General features: G+C 50.8%; 1 protein-coding gene across 3 annotated transcripts in view; it reads left to right on the top strand.

The window, feature by feature from the left end:
* TOP1 (DNA topoisomerase I) overlaps nucleotides 1–15,085 on the top strand; it is a 68,521-nt gene that overhangs the window by 17,253 nt on the left and 36,183 nt on the right. For all 3 annotated transcript variants that reach the window (XR_003993915.1, XM_030502526.1, XM_030502527.1), the window contains exon 3: nucleotides 10,972–11,074. Coding sequence is in view for 2 of the 3 variants with exons in the window: in XM_030502526.1 (XP_030358386.1) it covers nucleotides 10,972–11,074 (103 nt within the window). In the remaining variant the exon portion in view is untranslated. The remainder of the gene's footprint in view (nucleotides 1–10,971; nucleotides 11,075–15,085) is intronic.

The following is a 15,085-nucleotide window of genomic DNA, read 5'->3' on the forward strand; positions in this document are numbered from 1 at the left end:
TGGAGGTGGCAGAGCCTTCTGCTGGGGGCACTGACTCAGCCTGTGCATGCAGCACAGAACGTGAAGTTCCCGTCTGCAGTGTGCATTTGTCACAGATTGCATCAGAAGATGTTCTTTGCTACTGACCCAGGCTGCTGGAGAAGCCCTCCGAGCTGCTCCTGGGCAGCGCTTCGCCAGGCAGCCCCAGGAGCTGGTGCAGCCCGGCTGCCTGGGACAGGCTCTGTGCCCCCGCTCGGGGCTGCGCTTGGCTCCGACCCTGCAGCTGAGCGTGAGCTGGGGCTCTCCGCGCTGTGGGCAAAGAGCAAAAGCATCTCTGTGGGATGCTTGGTGGGCGAGCAGCAGCGAGGCTTGCACGTCCCTAGTGAGAGGGGACTGATGAAGAGCCGTGTGTTGTCCCAAACATCCTGCAGCCCGAATCGCCAGCCAAGAACTCCTTATGGAAAAGGGATCCTGCAAACCAGGAGGATGAGGGTGAAGTGAACCATTTTGCTTTGGATTGTGTTGAAGTGAGGGATAGGTTATCTTGTGCAGTCCCTGATAGCTCCGGAGTCTAAACATGATAGAAACGATGAGTCTTGCTGTAGGGAATGTTTTGGAGGTGCAGGGCAGAGAGCAGAGTGACCCTGGACAGGTCTCCTGTCCCTGTTCCCAGTATGGGGTGTGATGGTTTCTGTGCTGAGCCTCGGATCTGTGCTGAAGGTTGGCTGCCTTCTAGCTCTGCAAATAGGATTAGTCCCCCTTGCATTATGTGTTTGAATGCCCTTAGATTTTACCTCCTTTCATAACTTTAAACCAGTTTGACACTCCTGGCTGCTGGATTGGTTTGTAACCAAGTGTCCAGCCCGTCCTGCCTCCTGTGCCGTATGTGAGCTGCCTTTCACATGATGGGGAGGAAACAGGGGCAGATTTGGGAGAGTCCAAGATCAGATGCTCTAGTGAAAACTGTTTGGTGTTAAAAGAATGTGGACGTAAAAGAAATCCCCAGGGAGCATCCTTGCCTGCTTGGCTTTATGCAGACTGTTCCTCGTGAATCCTCCAGGGGCTCAGTCCGGTCTGGGTGTGTAGCAGCAAATGGGAAGCCAGATTTAGTTGCAGTGAGCATAATGCTTTCGAAACCCAAGAGGTAACGAAGCTCAAGCTGGGGCTGTCCTTTGTTTGCTCTTACATCCAGATCCAAAATGGGAAAGGTGATATCGGATGCAGGCAGAGTTGGCTTTGGAGAGGGTCACTGCCTGCTGCAGCTGCTCAACTTCCCACTTTTCTACCTGTTCAGACCCTTTCTGGGCTAGTTTGAGGTGGGAGGAGGAGGAATAAATGCTCACGGAAAGCAAGGCAGTTGTTGCACTGACAACAGCTAGGAGGAAAATGGACATATACCATAGAAACTCGCACATGCTTCCAGCACAGCTTTGTCCCTAGAGTGTTCTGGAGCTCTCCCGAGTCCCACAGTGCTCACTGGGTGGATTTTCCCTAGATCCTGCTCTTGGCCTCATCCGGCCCTCTGCTGTGCAGAGAGGTGATGGGCCGTGGCTTTTGAGACTGGAGAAGTGTGTCTTTGGTGTTGCAGCTTCTGTGAAGAGGCACCTGCAGCGCATGACTTGGTTTGTTCCTGTGGGTGGACACTCATAAAGCAGCAGAAACACCTGCTGAAAGGGAAGGGAAGAGTAACTATGCTAGATACTCAAACGCTGAATGGAGGAGGCTCTGCAAGTGCTTCTACTTGTAAGAGTGTAGCCTTGTAAGAATCAGTATCACTGGGGACGAGAACTGGGTTTCTCTTGCCTTGTTTCCTCAGGAGATGCCTCTGTCTCCCTCTTCCCCAGCCAGCACAGCAGTGTTTGAGCTGCACACCGGTGCTGGGCATGTCCCTGAAGTTTAACTGGCTCTTCTGCTTGTTAATGGAAACATACTGATGGGCTTCAGTCTGACTCTGATTTCTACAATTACAGGAGAATGTTTTACAGCTGGGGAATCCCTGGAAACACATGTTTCTGCTCACAGTGAACTTTTGTTTTTGAATGCAAATAATGGATTGAAACTTCATTGTTGCCTCTCGGTTGGGAGCCCTTTGGCATGTGTAAGAAGCAGCTATTAACTTTGCCTGTCTGTACTGATCAAACGTTCTCATGCTTTATAAGGCTGCCTCAGTCTTGTCCTTTTGTAATAGCATCTCCTGCAATTCTGCTTGCAGTGGTTTATGCATTTCTTCACAGCAGCCAAGATCTGCTGCGGGGTGTGTGTGTGAAGTGCCACCTCTCAGAAGAGGCCATAGGAAAGGCACTGGCAGGTCATACACTCGCTGCTGCTTACACCATGAGCTGCTCTTACAGTGTAGCAATTTAAGACCAGCAGCCCTTGGTGCCACAGAGCTGCTGTCTTAATGACTGCAGCATTAATCACCCACAGGGTGTTGGGTGCTTCCCCAGCAGGTGACAAACTGAGGTGCACAGAAAATGAGCAGTTCATCCAGTGCGGCTCCAAACATGTGCACCAAGGAGCATCTCTCTTTCTCAATAGGCTCCTGCAGCACCTCTTGCTACCTACCCACCTCCTGCTTGTTGGTTTAGATTGATGAAATGCCAGCCGTGACATTTGCTTCAGGTTAACTGCATGTCCTAGAGGCTTCAGTCACAGAAGACTGGGGTGATCAGTCTGGGTTTCTGGCCTCCTTAACCTATCCGTGATAAGCTTCTATAGTTTGAGGTCGTTAGGAGCTATTCTGCTATTTTAGAGGACAGAGAATGGCTGGAAGTGATTCTGTCTATCTATCTATGTATCTATCTATCATTTCCCTTATTCATCACCAAGTTATCCCACAGGTTTCTTCCTTTCCTTCCATTCAACAGCAAGGAATACAGGGCCTTCAAATGACAGGATTAATGGAGAATGCAGTAACTGAGGGGTCTGTCTTGTTCTGAAGCCAAGTTTCCCAGAACAGCCCTTTTAAGGAAAAGACACAGTGGCTGTGTGTCCCTGGAGTAGCTTTTGCCTCAGCTCAAGTGTGAAGGGTGGCTGTAAGGTCGTTGGGTTTACTGTTCTATCAAAGCCTCACTGTTGTCAAGCTTTGGCAGAATTGGCACATGTGGTGTGGTCAAACCCTGACTCAGCCCAGGGGAGTTTGGTCTCGGAGTAACTATAGCCTGGAAAATAGGTTGACTCAGATCTGCTCAGCGATGACGTATTCTTCGTTTGAACCCTTACAAAGGAAGGAGACACTCTGGAGTCTTAATTTCAGCAGTAAAGTCCCTGCCTTAGCCGGGATGAGCTGTTTGGGTGTTCTGTGCTTTTCCAGGCTCCTTCCTCATGAAGGGTTGTGGCTGCCCCATCCCTGGCAGTGTTCAAGGCCAGGTTGGACACAGGGGCTTGGAGCAACCTGCTCTAGTGGAAGGTGTCCCTGCCCGTGGCACGGGGTTGGAACTGGATGAGCTTTAAGGTCCCTCCTGCACAAACCAAGCTGGATTCTATGATTCTATGAAGCTTTTACACTCTTTTTTTTTTTCCCTCCTATTTCTTCCCTTGTATGATTGGAAAAACAAATGACCGAGGATCTGAGCTTCACAACCAAGAGCTGCTCTGTGTGTTCTCCTTATGCTTAGTCAAAATGAATGTAGCTGTTCTGCAGTACACTGTACAACTCGCGTTCCCTCCTCTGCGGAGGGAAGCAGTGACACTGCTGAGGCGTCAGCACCCGCACTGGGACGCCTGAAGCGAAACAAGCCTGTGACGCTGCAGGAGTCATGCTTCATTTGTATCTGACTGCAAGAAGGGTTTTAAGGATTTGGCAACAGTTTCCTGTAGCAGCGTTGATTGTGGAGATGTCTTTCAACACTGGTGGAGAGTTGTGTGTCAGGTTGCTTTCGGAAGGTCTGTCTGTGCCATGACGTGTGGCGCTCTGACCGAGGCAGCAGGAGCCGGGCAGGCTTGTTCCAGTATCCTGGTAGCCTGTTTCCTGACACCTGCTAAACCCCAGGTCCTGCTTCTCATGGAACTCCGTGCATAGGTTGTGGGGAGCTCATGTCGTGCTCTCGGGTGTTTCAGTGACTCCCGGCTCAGGATTCCCCGTGTTTTGCAGTCAGCTGTTGGGCTAAAGCTGCTCAGCAAACAGAGCCGTGGTGCCTTGCCAGGGTAGGTGGTGTGTGTGTGTTCCGTAGCTGTGTAAACAGGGCCATTAGGCCGGTAAGTGACACAGCCATTTGATGGGAAGTTTATTTTAGGTGATGGTTTTCTGCTCCAGTATTTCACCCACGATACCCTCCTCTGAACAGTGCCTTCTGGGGATGGTTTTCTGCTTTGGACACTTCAAGCTGCATACGGATTTCTTCAGGGTGTGTATCTTTCATACCCACTGTTGTGTTTCCTTTCAGCCTGCCCTGCTTGCTTGGGAAAGGTGTAGCTCTGGTTTCTGTTCTGTGGCTTTTCCTCCCCCTTTTTTTGGGCTACAGCAAAGGTAATTCCGACAAACTCCACCAACGCTGTGTGCTCAAATACTGGAACACCATGATCCTGCTGAGACTTCCTCCAACTGGAATACAGATGTTTTAGTGAAGTTTAAACATCTTCCAGACTGGTTAGGTGGGATTATTGTACATGCCTTTCAAACTGGTAAATCAGAACATGTGAAGTCAGATGAGTTTTCCAAAGCCATAACCTGTCTAACAGTGAATCCTGATGCCCTGTGCCTCAGGCTGTGCCACCTTCTCCATATGGCTGTTCTGATCCATAAGTGCTCTGCAGGTTGGCTTCTTCATCTCCCCCAGGGGCTGCTTTCTCAGGTAACAGTGTATAAAACCAACCAGAACCTCACAGGGCCTTTACCATGGCCTGTGAGGTAATGTGCTAACCCATCACTGCTCCTGAGAGAGATCTTGGACAGTCACTAAAGGTTACACCCTTTCTACTTGCCGATACAATCTAGGTGGTGTAAAAGTTGGTGCCTCACTAAACCACTGTGATCAGGTGCCTGAGGCAAAAGGGCATGTTGTTTGCCAGGAGTATGAAGAGTATTGCAGTCACCTTGAACTGCATTCACATGTTCGAACGTTCATGTGTTCAGACTTCCTGGCATCATTTCAGCAACTGAACCTTGCTCACTTTAATAGTAGTGCTTTTATACCCAGCATACAAGAAATTGAAACTCCAGAAGCGATACAATTTGTAAAATACATGGTAACAAATGATAAAACTTTAGTAACTTGAAAGCAGAAGGCCTTTTTCTGCTGATGTGCAGTTCTCAGATGACTGCTTTGGGGAGAGCCTGTGGGGCAGGAGTAAAAATGTTTCCTTTAGGTGGTACAGAATCCGTTTGCCTTGCTGCTTCATCACAGCAGGAGAGAAGGACAGCAGCCTGAGGTGTAAGGAGGCTGCAGTTGTGAACGTGGGATGCAGAGGTCCCTTCAGTTTAGAAGGGACCTTGTGTGTGACTGTAGTAGTTTATTAGAAAAGTTGCTGTCAAAACTGAATTACTAAAGTAGGAAGTAGGCCTGAACCCCTTGAGTGTGATAGGGAATTTGGGGTGGGAAGGAGCAGGGAGAAAGATGTTTAAAAGTATTTTAGAAGCAAATGAATGTCTTGGGCACTAAAGCCCCTCTGCTCTGGAGCCAGGCTGAGAGAGCTGGGCTGGGGCAGCCTGGAGAAGAGAAGGCTCCTGAAGGGGAGACCTTAGAGCAGCTCCAGTGCCTAAAGGGGCTCCAGGAAACCTGGAGAGGGGCTTTGGACAAGGGCCTGTAGGGACAGGACAAGGGGAATGGCTTTAACCTGCCAGAGGGGAGATTGAGATGAGCTCTTAGGCAGAAGCTCTTCCCTGTGAGGGTGCTGAGGCGCTGGCACAGGGTGCCCAGAGAAGCTGTGGCTGCCCCATCCCTGGCAGTGTTCAAGGCCAGGTTGGACACAGGGGCTTGGAGCAACCTGCTCTAGTGGAAGGTGTCCCTGCCCGTGGCAGGGGGTTGGAGCTGGGTGAGCTTTAAGGTCCCTCCAACACAAACCAGTCTGAGATTCTCCGATCCCACACAGTAGTTCTGACACCAGGCTGCTCTCTCAAGCCAGGGGCTGTTCTCGGTCCGTAAAGCAGCTCTCACCTTTGCTGTCCCATGGTGCTCTTCCTTTTCTTCCGCAGGCTACAGCGGCCTGTGGAGGAGGGTTTGGTTTTACTGTACCTCTGCTGTTGTCATTCTGTGTGTGTAGAGACACCCAACCTTTACAGCTCTGCTCCTGGTAGTAGAAGTGCCCGGTTGCAGTGGTGTGTGTACACAGGCGCCGCAGGCAGGGCATGACTCAGCCTTTCCCCAGGGACTCGGCGCCCGGGACAGACGGAGCAGCCACAGACCAGAAGTGCTTAGAATTTCCCATCCTTGGATCAGGCGTCTTTGGAATTAAACAGAGTTGAAAGATGAATCAACGTACAAAAATGCTGAGCTGCTCGTGATTGCTGGAGGTACAGGGATGGCAGGGATAGCGCGGGGACTGCGGTAATCTGTTGGAGGCATACCAGGCATTAACAGGGATCCAGCGCCAGGGACAGCAAGCTTTCTAGAACAGAAGAGATGCCAAAAGCTCTGTTTGAGTCAGAGCATAGTGAAGGGAGAGCCTTTAGGGGTAATGGATCCTTGCCCAGTGAGCATAACCTCATCCCCACTGTAACCTTCGTGCTGGAGAGAGACTTTGCAGTTTTGAGCTCTTTAAATGTCTCACGAGCTTTGGGGTTTGGACTTTGCTCACAATGGATTTTGCTAATGCTCTTGGAGAAGGAATAGTGGCTTATCTCCTTGTTTAGTGTTGGAGGGAGCAGACATACTTGATAGAAGACATAGAAGGCAGGAAACGGACTTGAATGTGTGATAATGTCGGACCTCACTCTGGCTCGTGTGAGTTTGGACCCTCAGCTGCAACTGGGAGAGAGTTACTGGAGGCTGGAAGGTTCTTCTAGGAATCAGTATACTACGGATCTCAGAGAAGAGATATTGCAGACAGGAACACTTCCCTGGATTGCTTCTGTGCTGGTGAGGTTTGGTGTGAGGTGGCCCAGTTCCCAGGCAGGTCATCTGTGCCTGTGTAATTCGGTTGGAGGCGATGCTGTAGGGGTCTCTGCAGTGGATACACAAACTGGGGTGAAATGGCTACACTCGTGTTATGTCAGCTGCCAAATAACCATCAGCTTGGGCTCCTGGAGCCAGTCTGGCACGGAGCATTTGTGTGAGATGACAAACCGTGAATTCTGTCCTTCTCACTGACCCAGTGACCCCATCTCCTGAACTTCATCCAGCCCCATCCTCAAAAGAAAGAGCCACCAAGAGCTTTAGTGCCTACCAAACACAGGCAAATGTCAGCTCAAGGAACATGGGGAGAGACTTTTCAGCAGGGCCTGCTGCAACAGGACGAGGGGTGATGGTTTTGAACTAAAAGAGGGAGATTCAGGCTGGATGTGATGAGGAAATTTTGTCCAATGAGGGTGGTGAAACACTGGCACAAGTCGCCCAGAGAGGTGGTGGATGCCCCATCCCTGGAGACATTCCAGGCCAGGCTGGATGTGGTTCTGAGCAACCTGATGTTGTTGAAGATGTCCCTGCTCATTGCAGGGGGTTGGACTAGATGAGCTTTGAAGGTCCCTTCCAACCCAGACTACTCTAAGACTATTTAATGAGCTCTTTTGATGTCTTCCTTGTTAACCTTGGCATTGTGGCAGGAAGCAACAGCGCGGAGTTGGAATACTAGGCAAATATTCCAGCATAATTTAACTCTTGGGAGACTCTTGGAGACCTGCTTGAGAGGCAGCAGACCTCCATGGAAGTACTGCATTTAAAGTGCTCTCTGGTGTGGGAGGACAGGCACCCATCCAGCCCTGCTGGCGCTCCAACACCCTCCTGCCAGCTCTTCCCTTGACGCTCGCACCCGCTGCTCCCCAGGCGCTTTAGCTATAGGCAGGACACCCCAGGGACAGACCTTCCTGCTGGGAGCGCTTGGTGGATGGCAGAGGAAGCTGAGCTCTGACTGTCGTGGTTTGAGCCCAGCCGGTAACTCGGAACCATGCAGCCGCTTGCTCACTCCCCAACTTCTTCCTCCCCCCGCTCCCGGAGGGATGGGGAGGAGAATCGGAAGAATGTAACTCCCACAGGTTGGGATAAGAGCAGTCCCGTAACTAAAGCACCATACAAAACTGCTGCTGCTGCCACCAATGATAATGATGATAAGGGAAATAACAAGGGCAGAGGATACAATTGCTCACCACCCGCCGACCGATACCCAGCCTGACCCGAGCAGTGATCTGGGCCTTCCGGGTAACTCCCCCCGGTTTATATACTGGGCATGACGTGCTGTGGGATGGAATACCCCTTTGGCTAGTCTGGGTCAGGTGTCCTGTCTCTGCTTCCTCCCGGCTTCCCCTCCTCCCTGGCAAAGCATGAGACTGAGAAAGTCCTTGGCAGGAGTAAACATTACTGAGCAACAACTAAAAACATCGGTGTTATCAGCGTTGTTCCCAGGCTGAAAGTCAAAAACACAGCACTGCACCAGCTACTAAGAAGGAGAAAAAATGACTGCTGTAGCTGAACCCAGGACAGTGGCCCACACTGGCAGCAGAGCTGCTCTGACTGCTCAGGCGCTTCTTACTGCTGCTGTACCAGGCTTTAGTTGTCTGAAAATCCCAGCTAAGGGGAAGCAGCGCAGAGGGCTGGGGAGATGGATGTGTAAGTCCATCCTTTCCAGGGTACAGCCCTGGAACTCCTTTTCCAGAGCAAATACTAATGTCAGCTGGAAAGCACGAGTCAGCTGGAAGGGAATTTGGTGCTGAAGGTAAAACACTGCTCAGTTAGAAAACTGTCTTTCCTTTTGTGACATAGCGTTGTGGCCCCAAGCTCTGCAGAGCAGAGCACTGAGCTCAGCTGCACTCGCTTCCCAGCACTTGGTAGAATAAAATGTACCCCGTGTTGGTATGTGCCTCCTTAAAAAGTGTTACAAAGTGAGTGCGCTCAGTTCTATGAATAGCAGCAGGATGCTTTCCTAGCAATCTACCTATTCATCGAGTGTAAATAGATGGTTGTTCACTTGAGCCGGTGCTTTGGGAAGCAGTGAGTAAACTCCCTGTGGAATAAAGCCCAGGCAGCTTGCAGACAGGCTGAGCTTCCAGCTCCTGCCTCAGCTCAGCGCTCTGGAGTGTGAAATGCGCTGCAGAGACACTTTTGCCAGTGTTATGTGTGTGTCCTGGTGGGCAGAAGGGTTCTGAGGAGCTGCTGGTCGGCAGCTCGGGCTGGAGGTGTGTGGTCCCACACAGCTCTGCCTCCTGTGGAACAGCTTTTGCTTTGAGCTGCTTGAAAGCTCCTTGGTGTTTTATGCTGTAACACCAAATGTTGCACATAACCTGCCACGTGTCTGTGTCTCAAAATACACACATCTATATCCTGTGTACGCCAAAGCTCTGGGAAGCGTTGCCAGGCGCGGGAGGATGGAGCAAAGGTGCACAAGGCGAGGTGGAGGCTCGTGTGTCAGATTCAGAGGTTGGTTTAGGTTGTCTCACTGCAGGTGCCTGAAAACAATACCTGAAGCTGGAGAAAGCAATGGGTGAAAATCATACTCTACGGGTGTTTCTGCTAAAATCAGCTCAGCGGTTTGGGGTTACAAGAGCTGGTGTCAGTTAAGGAGAAAAATGAATTGGTGGCCAAAGACTTGGGGCCAGGAGGGTGAGGTCTGTCCCACATGACCCCAATAGTCACAACACCCTTTGGCTGCAGTTTCCTGTTCTTAGTGCATGGATAGTGGCCTTTTTAGAGGCATGGCACCATCTTTACAGTTAATGAAGCATTAATAGCTTACATCCGAGATCTCTGGTGGGAATTCTGGCACTATTAGCTGGAAACAGTTGCCAAAGTCAGCACAGGCTTTTGGGTATCCTGAGGAGCTTACTTGTTTTAGTGGCTTTGAGAGGCATGTTCAGAACAAAACCAGGGGGGAATCTTGGAGGATGCACAGGTTCTTCCCGATGCTGCAGTGACCTTACCATAAATGATAGTGCCTTTGAGGTGCTAGTTCAGCCTCAGCTCCTATTTGATCTACTTACAAAGAACATTTAAGGACCTAAGGATGCTTATAAATGAGTTTATTTACAATTCAACTCTGTTGCTCTTTTTCTGGGCTGGATCTATTTCCTTCGTGCTTTAAAGGGCTTAATTGTACAGTGCAGGTGTCACTGAGGATGGGAAGTGTCACTTGGTGGATGCTGATACAATAACACTGTTGATGTGGCTTTCCTCAAGTGCCACCTCCCATGTGTGACCTCTCACTGAGCTGGGACCAGCCCTGGCCCCTGTAGGTGGGTGCCCACCAGCACACTCACTGCTGTGCCAGGGGGCTTGTCCTGGTGGGGCTGGCTCTGGAGGGGGGTGAGTGCCTCCTGCACGAGAGGCTGTGAGGAGGGAATTCCTGTCCTCTCTTCTTTCTATCCTTTCTTTTCCCCTTCCCTCATTACTCCCCTTTTCCCTTGCTGTGTGCCTCTCATGTCAGGTGCTGTTGGGGATAGGGGTAAGATGATTTTAACCGGGGAGAAGGAGCTGCTTTGTCTGGACTAGGTACTTGTGGAGGTGTCAGTCTGAATTGTGGGATTAAACAGGCCGAACGTTGGAGCCTTGTGCTCTGTTCCTGCATCCTTATCTATCTGACATGACATACTCGGGCATATGAAGGCAGGTTTGCTGCTTGCTGTAGCCACTTCTTACTCACCTATTTAGTAAGTAGGGCAGCATTTCTTCAGGGTCTGTAAAGCATTTCAAGGTCACTGAACTAAAGACCATACAAATGTGGCCGTTGCCAAGATGAGTTCACTTGTGCTGCAGGAACAGCACCGAGGAGCCCCAAATCGAAGGGATTTGTTACAACTCTTGGCTCACAGAACATAGTGTGGGGTGGGGGGAATGCAGAGGGTCAGGATGGGGGGGGGAGCTTTCCCCCAGCTTCATTTCTTAATCTTTTTTGCCTCTCTGCTTGCAGATTCTCACAAACACAAAGACAAACACAAAGACCGAGAACACCGGCACAAAGAGCACAAGAAGGACAAGGAAAAAGACCGGGAAAAGTCCAAGCACAGTAATAGGTGAGGAAAAACTTGAAGTCCTCATAGGCTAAAACACCACTGCACAAGCAGCCCTGCAAGAATTACTCTGGTAATACACGAGGGCAGAATTGCTGCATTTTAAGTGTGGTTTATGTGAGCGTAGGTGCTTTAAGCCTACCTTGGGTCATTGCATGCATTTCCATACAGGAAGCTGAAGTAGTGTTTCTTGCTGATGTGAGCCAATGCTAATGTAGAAAAGATGATTGTAGCTTAGTGTGTTATTAAAGGTGTTAAGAACTAGTTTAACCCCACCTGCATGAAGATTGATCAGGATTGTTCATAATCTTTATGTGTAGTTCCAGTTTGTCAGAAATGTGGAGTTGTTGGGTGTTGGTATAAACCCCACTGGTTTAGCACAGGTGAACCTGATGTGACTCCTCAGCCTCTTAAAAAGAGTCTGGAAAGATGGTGCCCCAGAATGATGGTGATGTCTTTGGCTTCCTACCACCTTCATAGAATCAACCAGGTTGGAAAAGCCCTTTTAAGCTCATCAAGTCCAACTGTTCCTCAGCACTGCCAAGGCCACCACTAGCCCATAGCACTGAGGCCTCGGCTACACGGGGTGTGAACACTTGCAGGGCCGATGACTCCAGCACTGCCCTGGGCAGCCTGTTCTAATGCCTGAGCACTCTCTGGGGAAGGAATTGTTCCTCATCTCCATCTAAACCTCCCTGGTGCAGCTTGAGGCCGTTTCCTCTTGTCCCACCCCTTGTTCCTTGGGAGCAGAGACCGGCCCCCTCCTGGCTCCATCCTCCTGTCAGGCAGTTGTAGAGAGCGAGAAGGTCCCCCCTGAGCCTTCTCTTCTCCAGACTAAACCCCCCCAGGTCCCTCAGCCGTTCCTCATCACACTTGTGCTCCAGGCCCTGTACCAGCTCCGCTGCCCTTCTCTGGCCCCGCTCCAGCACCTCAATGTCTCTCTTGCAGTGAGGGGCCCAGAGCTGAACACAGGATTCAAGGTGCAGCCTCACCAGTGCCCAGCACAGGGGGACAGTCACTGCCCTGGCCCTGCTGCCACACTGGTGCTGATACAGGCCAGGATGCTGGTGGCTTCTTGGCTGCCTGGGCACAAGCTGCTCATGCTCAGCTCTGTCAAGCAGCACCCCCAGGTCCTTTCCCATGAGCAGTTTCCAGCCGCTCTGCCCCAAGCCTGGAGTGTTGCAGGGGGTTGGTGTGGCCCAAATGCAGGACCCGGCACTTTGCCTTTGTTGAACCTCATCCCACTGGCCGCAGCCCATGGATCCAGCCTGTCCAGATCCCTCTGCAGAGCTTCCCACCCTCCAGCAGATCAACACTTCCCACCGAACTTGGTGTCATCTGCACATCCGCTGCATGTGCACTCAATCCCCTCATCCAGATCATTAATGAAGATACTAAACAAGGTATTAAATGAGACTAGGGCTGGATGTCTCAGTGCTGTGAGGCAGTTAGGAACTTCTGCTGGGTTAGCTGATGAATTTGAATGGATTGCATGCTGCTTTGTCTGATGTGATTGATACACACCACACTGCTGCTGTATGGGGAGGGTGCCTCATGGCAGTCAGCTGCCGTATCATCTGCATTGAACATAAACATACATTTACTCTGTGGTGACCTGGAGCTCTTGAGGTGGTGAGTGCCGAGGTCCAGTTGATCCCCTGGCCTAGGCTGTGAGCTGCAGGAACCAGGACGTGCGGGTCTGGCCGTGGTCATTTGGTGTGATGGAGCACAGGGCAGGTTGTCACACACAGGAAATGCTTTCCACTTGTAACGCCTGGCAGGCAAGTGCCACGGAGCCTGCGTGGGCAATAAACCAGTCCCTGGAGGGTAAGTTTCTGTTGTGACACTTGGTGAATGCAGAGAAGAGCTTATGCTATGGCCAGGCAAGCATTAATTAATCGCTGTGCAACTGTGATAACCCAGTCTAAAACTGGATAAAAAAGCTTGTGTATCAATGGTTTCTATTAAGGAGTGTGGAAAGGAGAGAGGCTGTGCTGAGCAGTGTTTGTTCTGGTGGGGTCACTCTTGATTTGAGTTTTCTGTGACCTGTTGAAAAGCTACACAACCTTCCTGCTCCAGAATATGTTTCTTCTTCTGATTTGAAAGCAAATGGTTGATGGGGTTAAAAAGATCTAGGCCAGGTCACTTCAGCATTTACTGGCTTCCCCAGCAAAGCTGCCGCGCTTTGGGCACATTGTGTGCTCTCTTCTTGCTGACATTTCTGTACTACCTTGACTTCAGCTTTTCATTTTTCTGGTATCTCCAAGGTATGTAGCCCAAAATTTACTGCCTCACATTTCCAGATGTTCATGGCTTCCCATGAAGAACCATTCTTCTGCAGCCTTGGCTAAGTACATCCTGTTGTAAGGAGTACTGTAAGCACCATCTTCACATTTCATAGTCATGGAATCCCAGCCTCGTTTGTGTTGGAAGGGACCTTAAAGCTCACCCAGTTCCAACCCCTTGCCATGGGCAGGGACACCTTCCACTAGAGCAGGTTGCTCCAAGCCCCTGTGTCCAACCTGGCCTTGAACACTGCCAGGGATGGGGCAGCCACAGCTTCTCTGGGAAAAGTCTGTGCCAGCGCCTCAGCGCCTTCTTTACTATGAGGGTGCTGAGGTGCTGGCACAGGGTGCCCAGAGGAGCTCTGGCTGCCCCATCCCTGGCAGTGTTCAAGGCCAAGTTGGATGAATTTCTAGGGTTCATTAATGATTGGATTCACTTGCGTAGGAGTTGGGAATGGTCAGTGTGTTTTTAAATAGAACAACTAACTATGGCTTACAAGGTGGAGCTGCGTGCTGCTGCCTGTGTACCAATGGTACCTGCAATGCGTACCAAACAGTGGCCAGAAGATAAGAGTGCCTAGTGCGTTCTGTGAGGCTAGCTCATGAGATGATACATAATCATGCTTTACCTTGAATACTGCCTTCCTCCCTACAGCGGTGGCCTTAAATCCCCGTGGGCACTGCCCAAAGCTTCCAGTCACTCTCGTGTATCCCTAAAGCATCCGTTTGCCCCATGAGCACAATGCAGTGCATCTGCGAGTCCCAGAGCAGGGTGCACCGATGTGGATGGCATCACTGAGCGTGTGCATGTGCAGGGGCTTTGTTCCTGCTGTGGTTTTGGAGAGAGATGCCCTGATGCTGCTTTGCCCCTCAGGCCCCTGCACAAGGTGGGACTTCACCTCCCCAGGCCTGCAGAGGTTTGCTGCTGTGTGGTTCCTGCCTCTCAAAGCTGCCACCTTAAACTGACTGGATTCCAGTGCTGAGTCAAGAGAGCTGGACTCAAAGGTGGTTCTCAGAGAAGATCACAGACATGGACACACTTGTGGTTCTCTGGTGGGATCCCTCCTTCAGAGCACTCCAAACTCTTCCCTGCCCTGCTGGTGCTCAGTGGTGCCCAGGGCACATGGATGTTTGCTGTGCAAAGGCAGCTGACATCTAACACAAACCACCTAAAAATAGTTGACCTCATAATTGACATTTCAGCATTTCTTCCCTAAATCCTTGACTCAGCTGTCATCCATGTGATTCCATGAATGGAAGTTGTGTCTGTGTGAGGATTGGGCTCGAGGTGACCATTGGCTTGGGAAGGAGATAGGCCAGTAGCTCACAACATAGGGGTGAAGGGAGACCTGTGCTGAGCCTGGGGGGACCTGGCTGGAGCATGTGCTTGTGGCCGGGCGCCTGCAGGAGTGAAACCAGGGCTGGAGAGGCCACAGGGGTGAGCCGTGCACAGGAAGCACTGGAGCAAGCTGAGCTTCCCTTTGGGCTTGGTTACTACAGTCACTGCACCAAAATACTTCCTGGACAAAGCCAAGATGACCACAGAAGTCTGGATTGTAGGATGGCCTCTGTGAGTGCCAGTGTCCATCCTGTCACACTGCTGAGCAGGGGTTGCGCTGGCGAGGGGCATTTGATCACTTTGCCATTGTTAGTAGCTTTTCATTTGCCAGCAGTGTGAGGGGAGGGAATTGCTTTGTGGGGAAATACTGGGGAATTCTCCTCCTTCAGA

The sequence above is a fragment of the Strigops habroptila genome, chromosome 13 (genome assembly GCF_004027225.2).
Source record: "Strigops habroptila isolate Jane chromosome 13, bStrHab1.2.pri, whole genome shotgun sequence".
NCBI classification, from domain to species: domain Eukaryota; kingdom Metazoa; phylum Chordata; class Aves; order Psittaciformes; family Psittacidae; genus Strigops; species Strigops habroptila.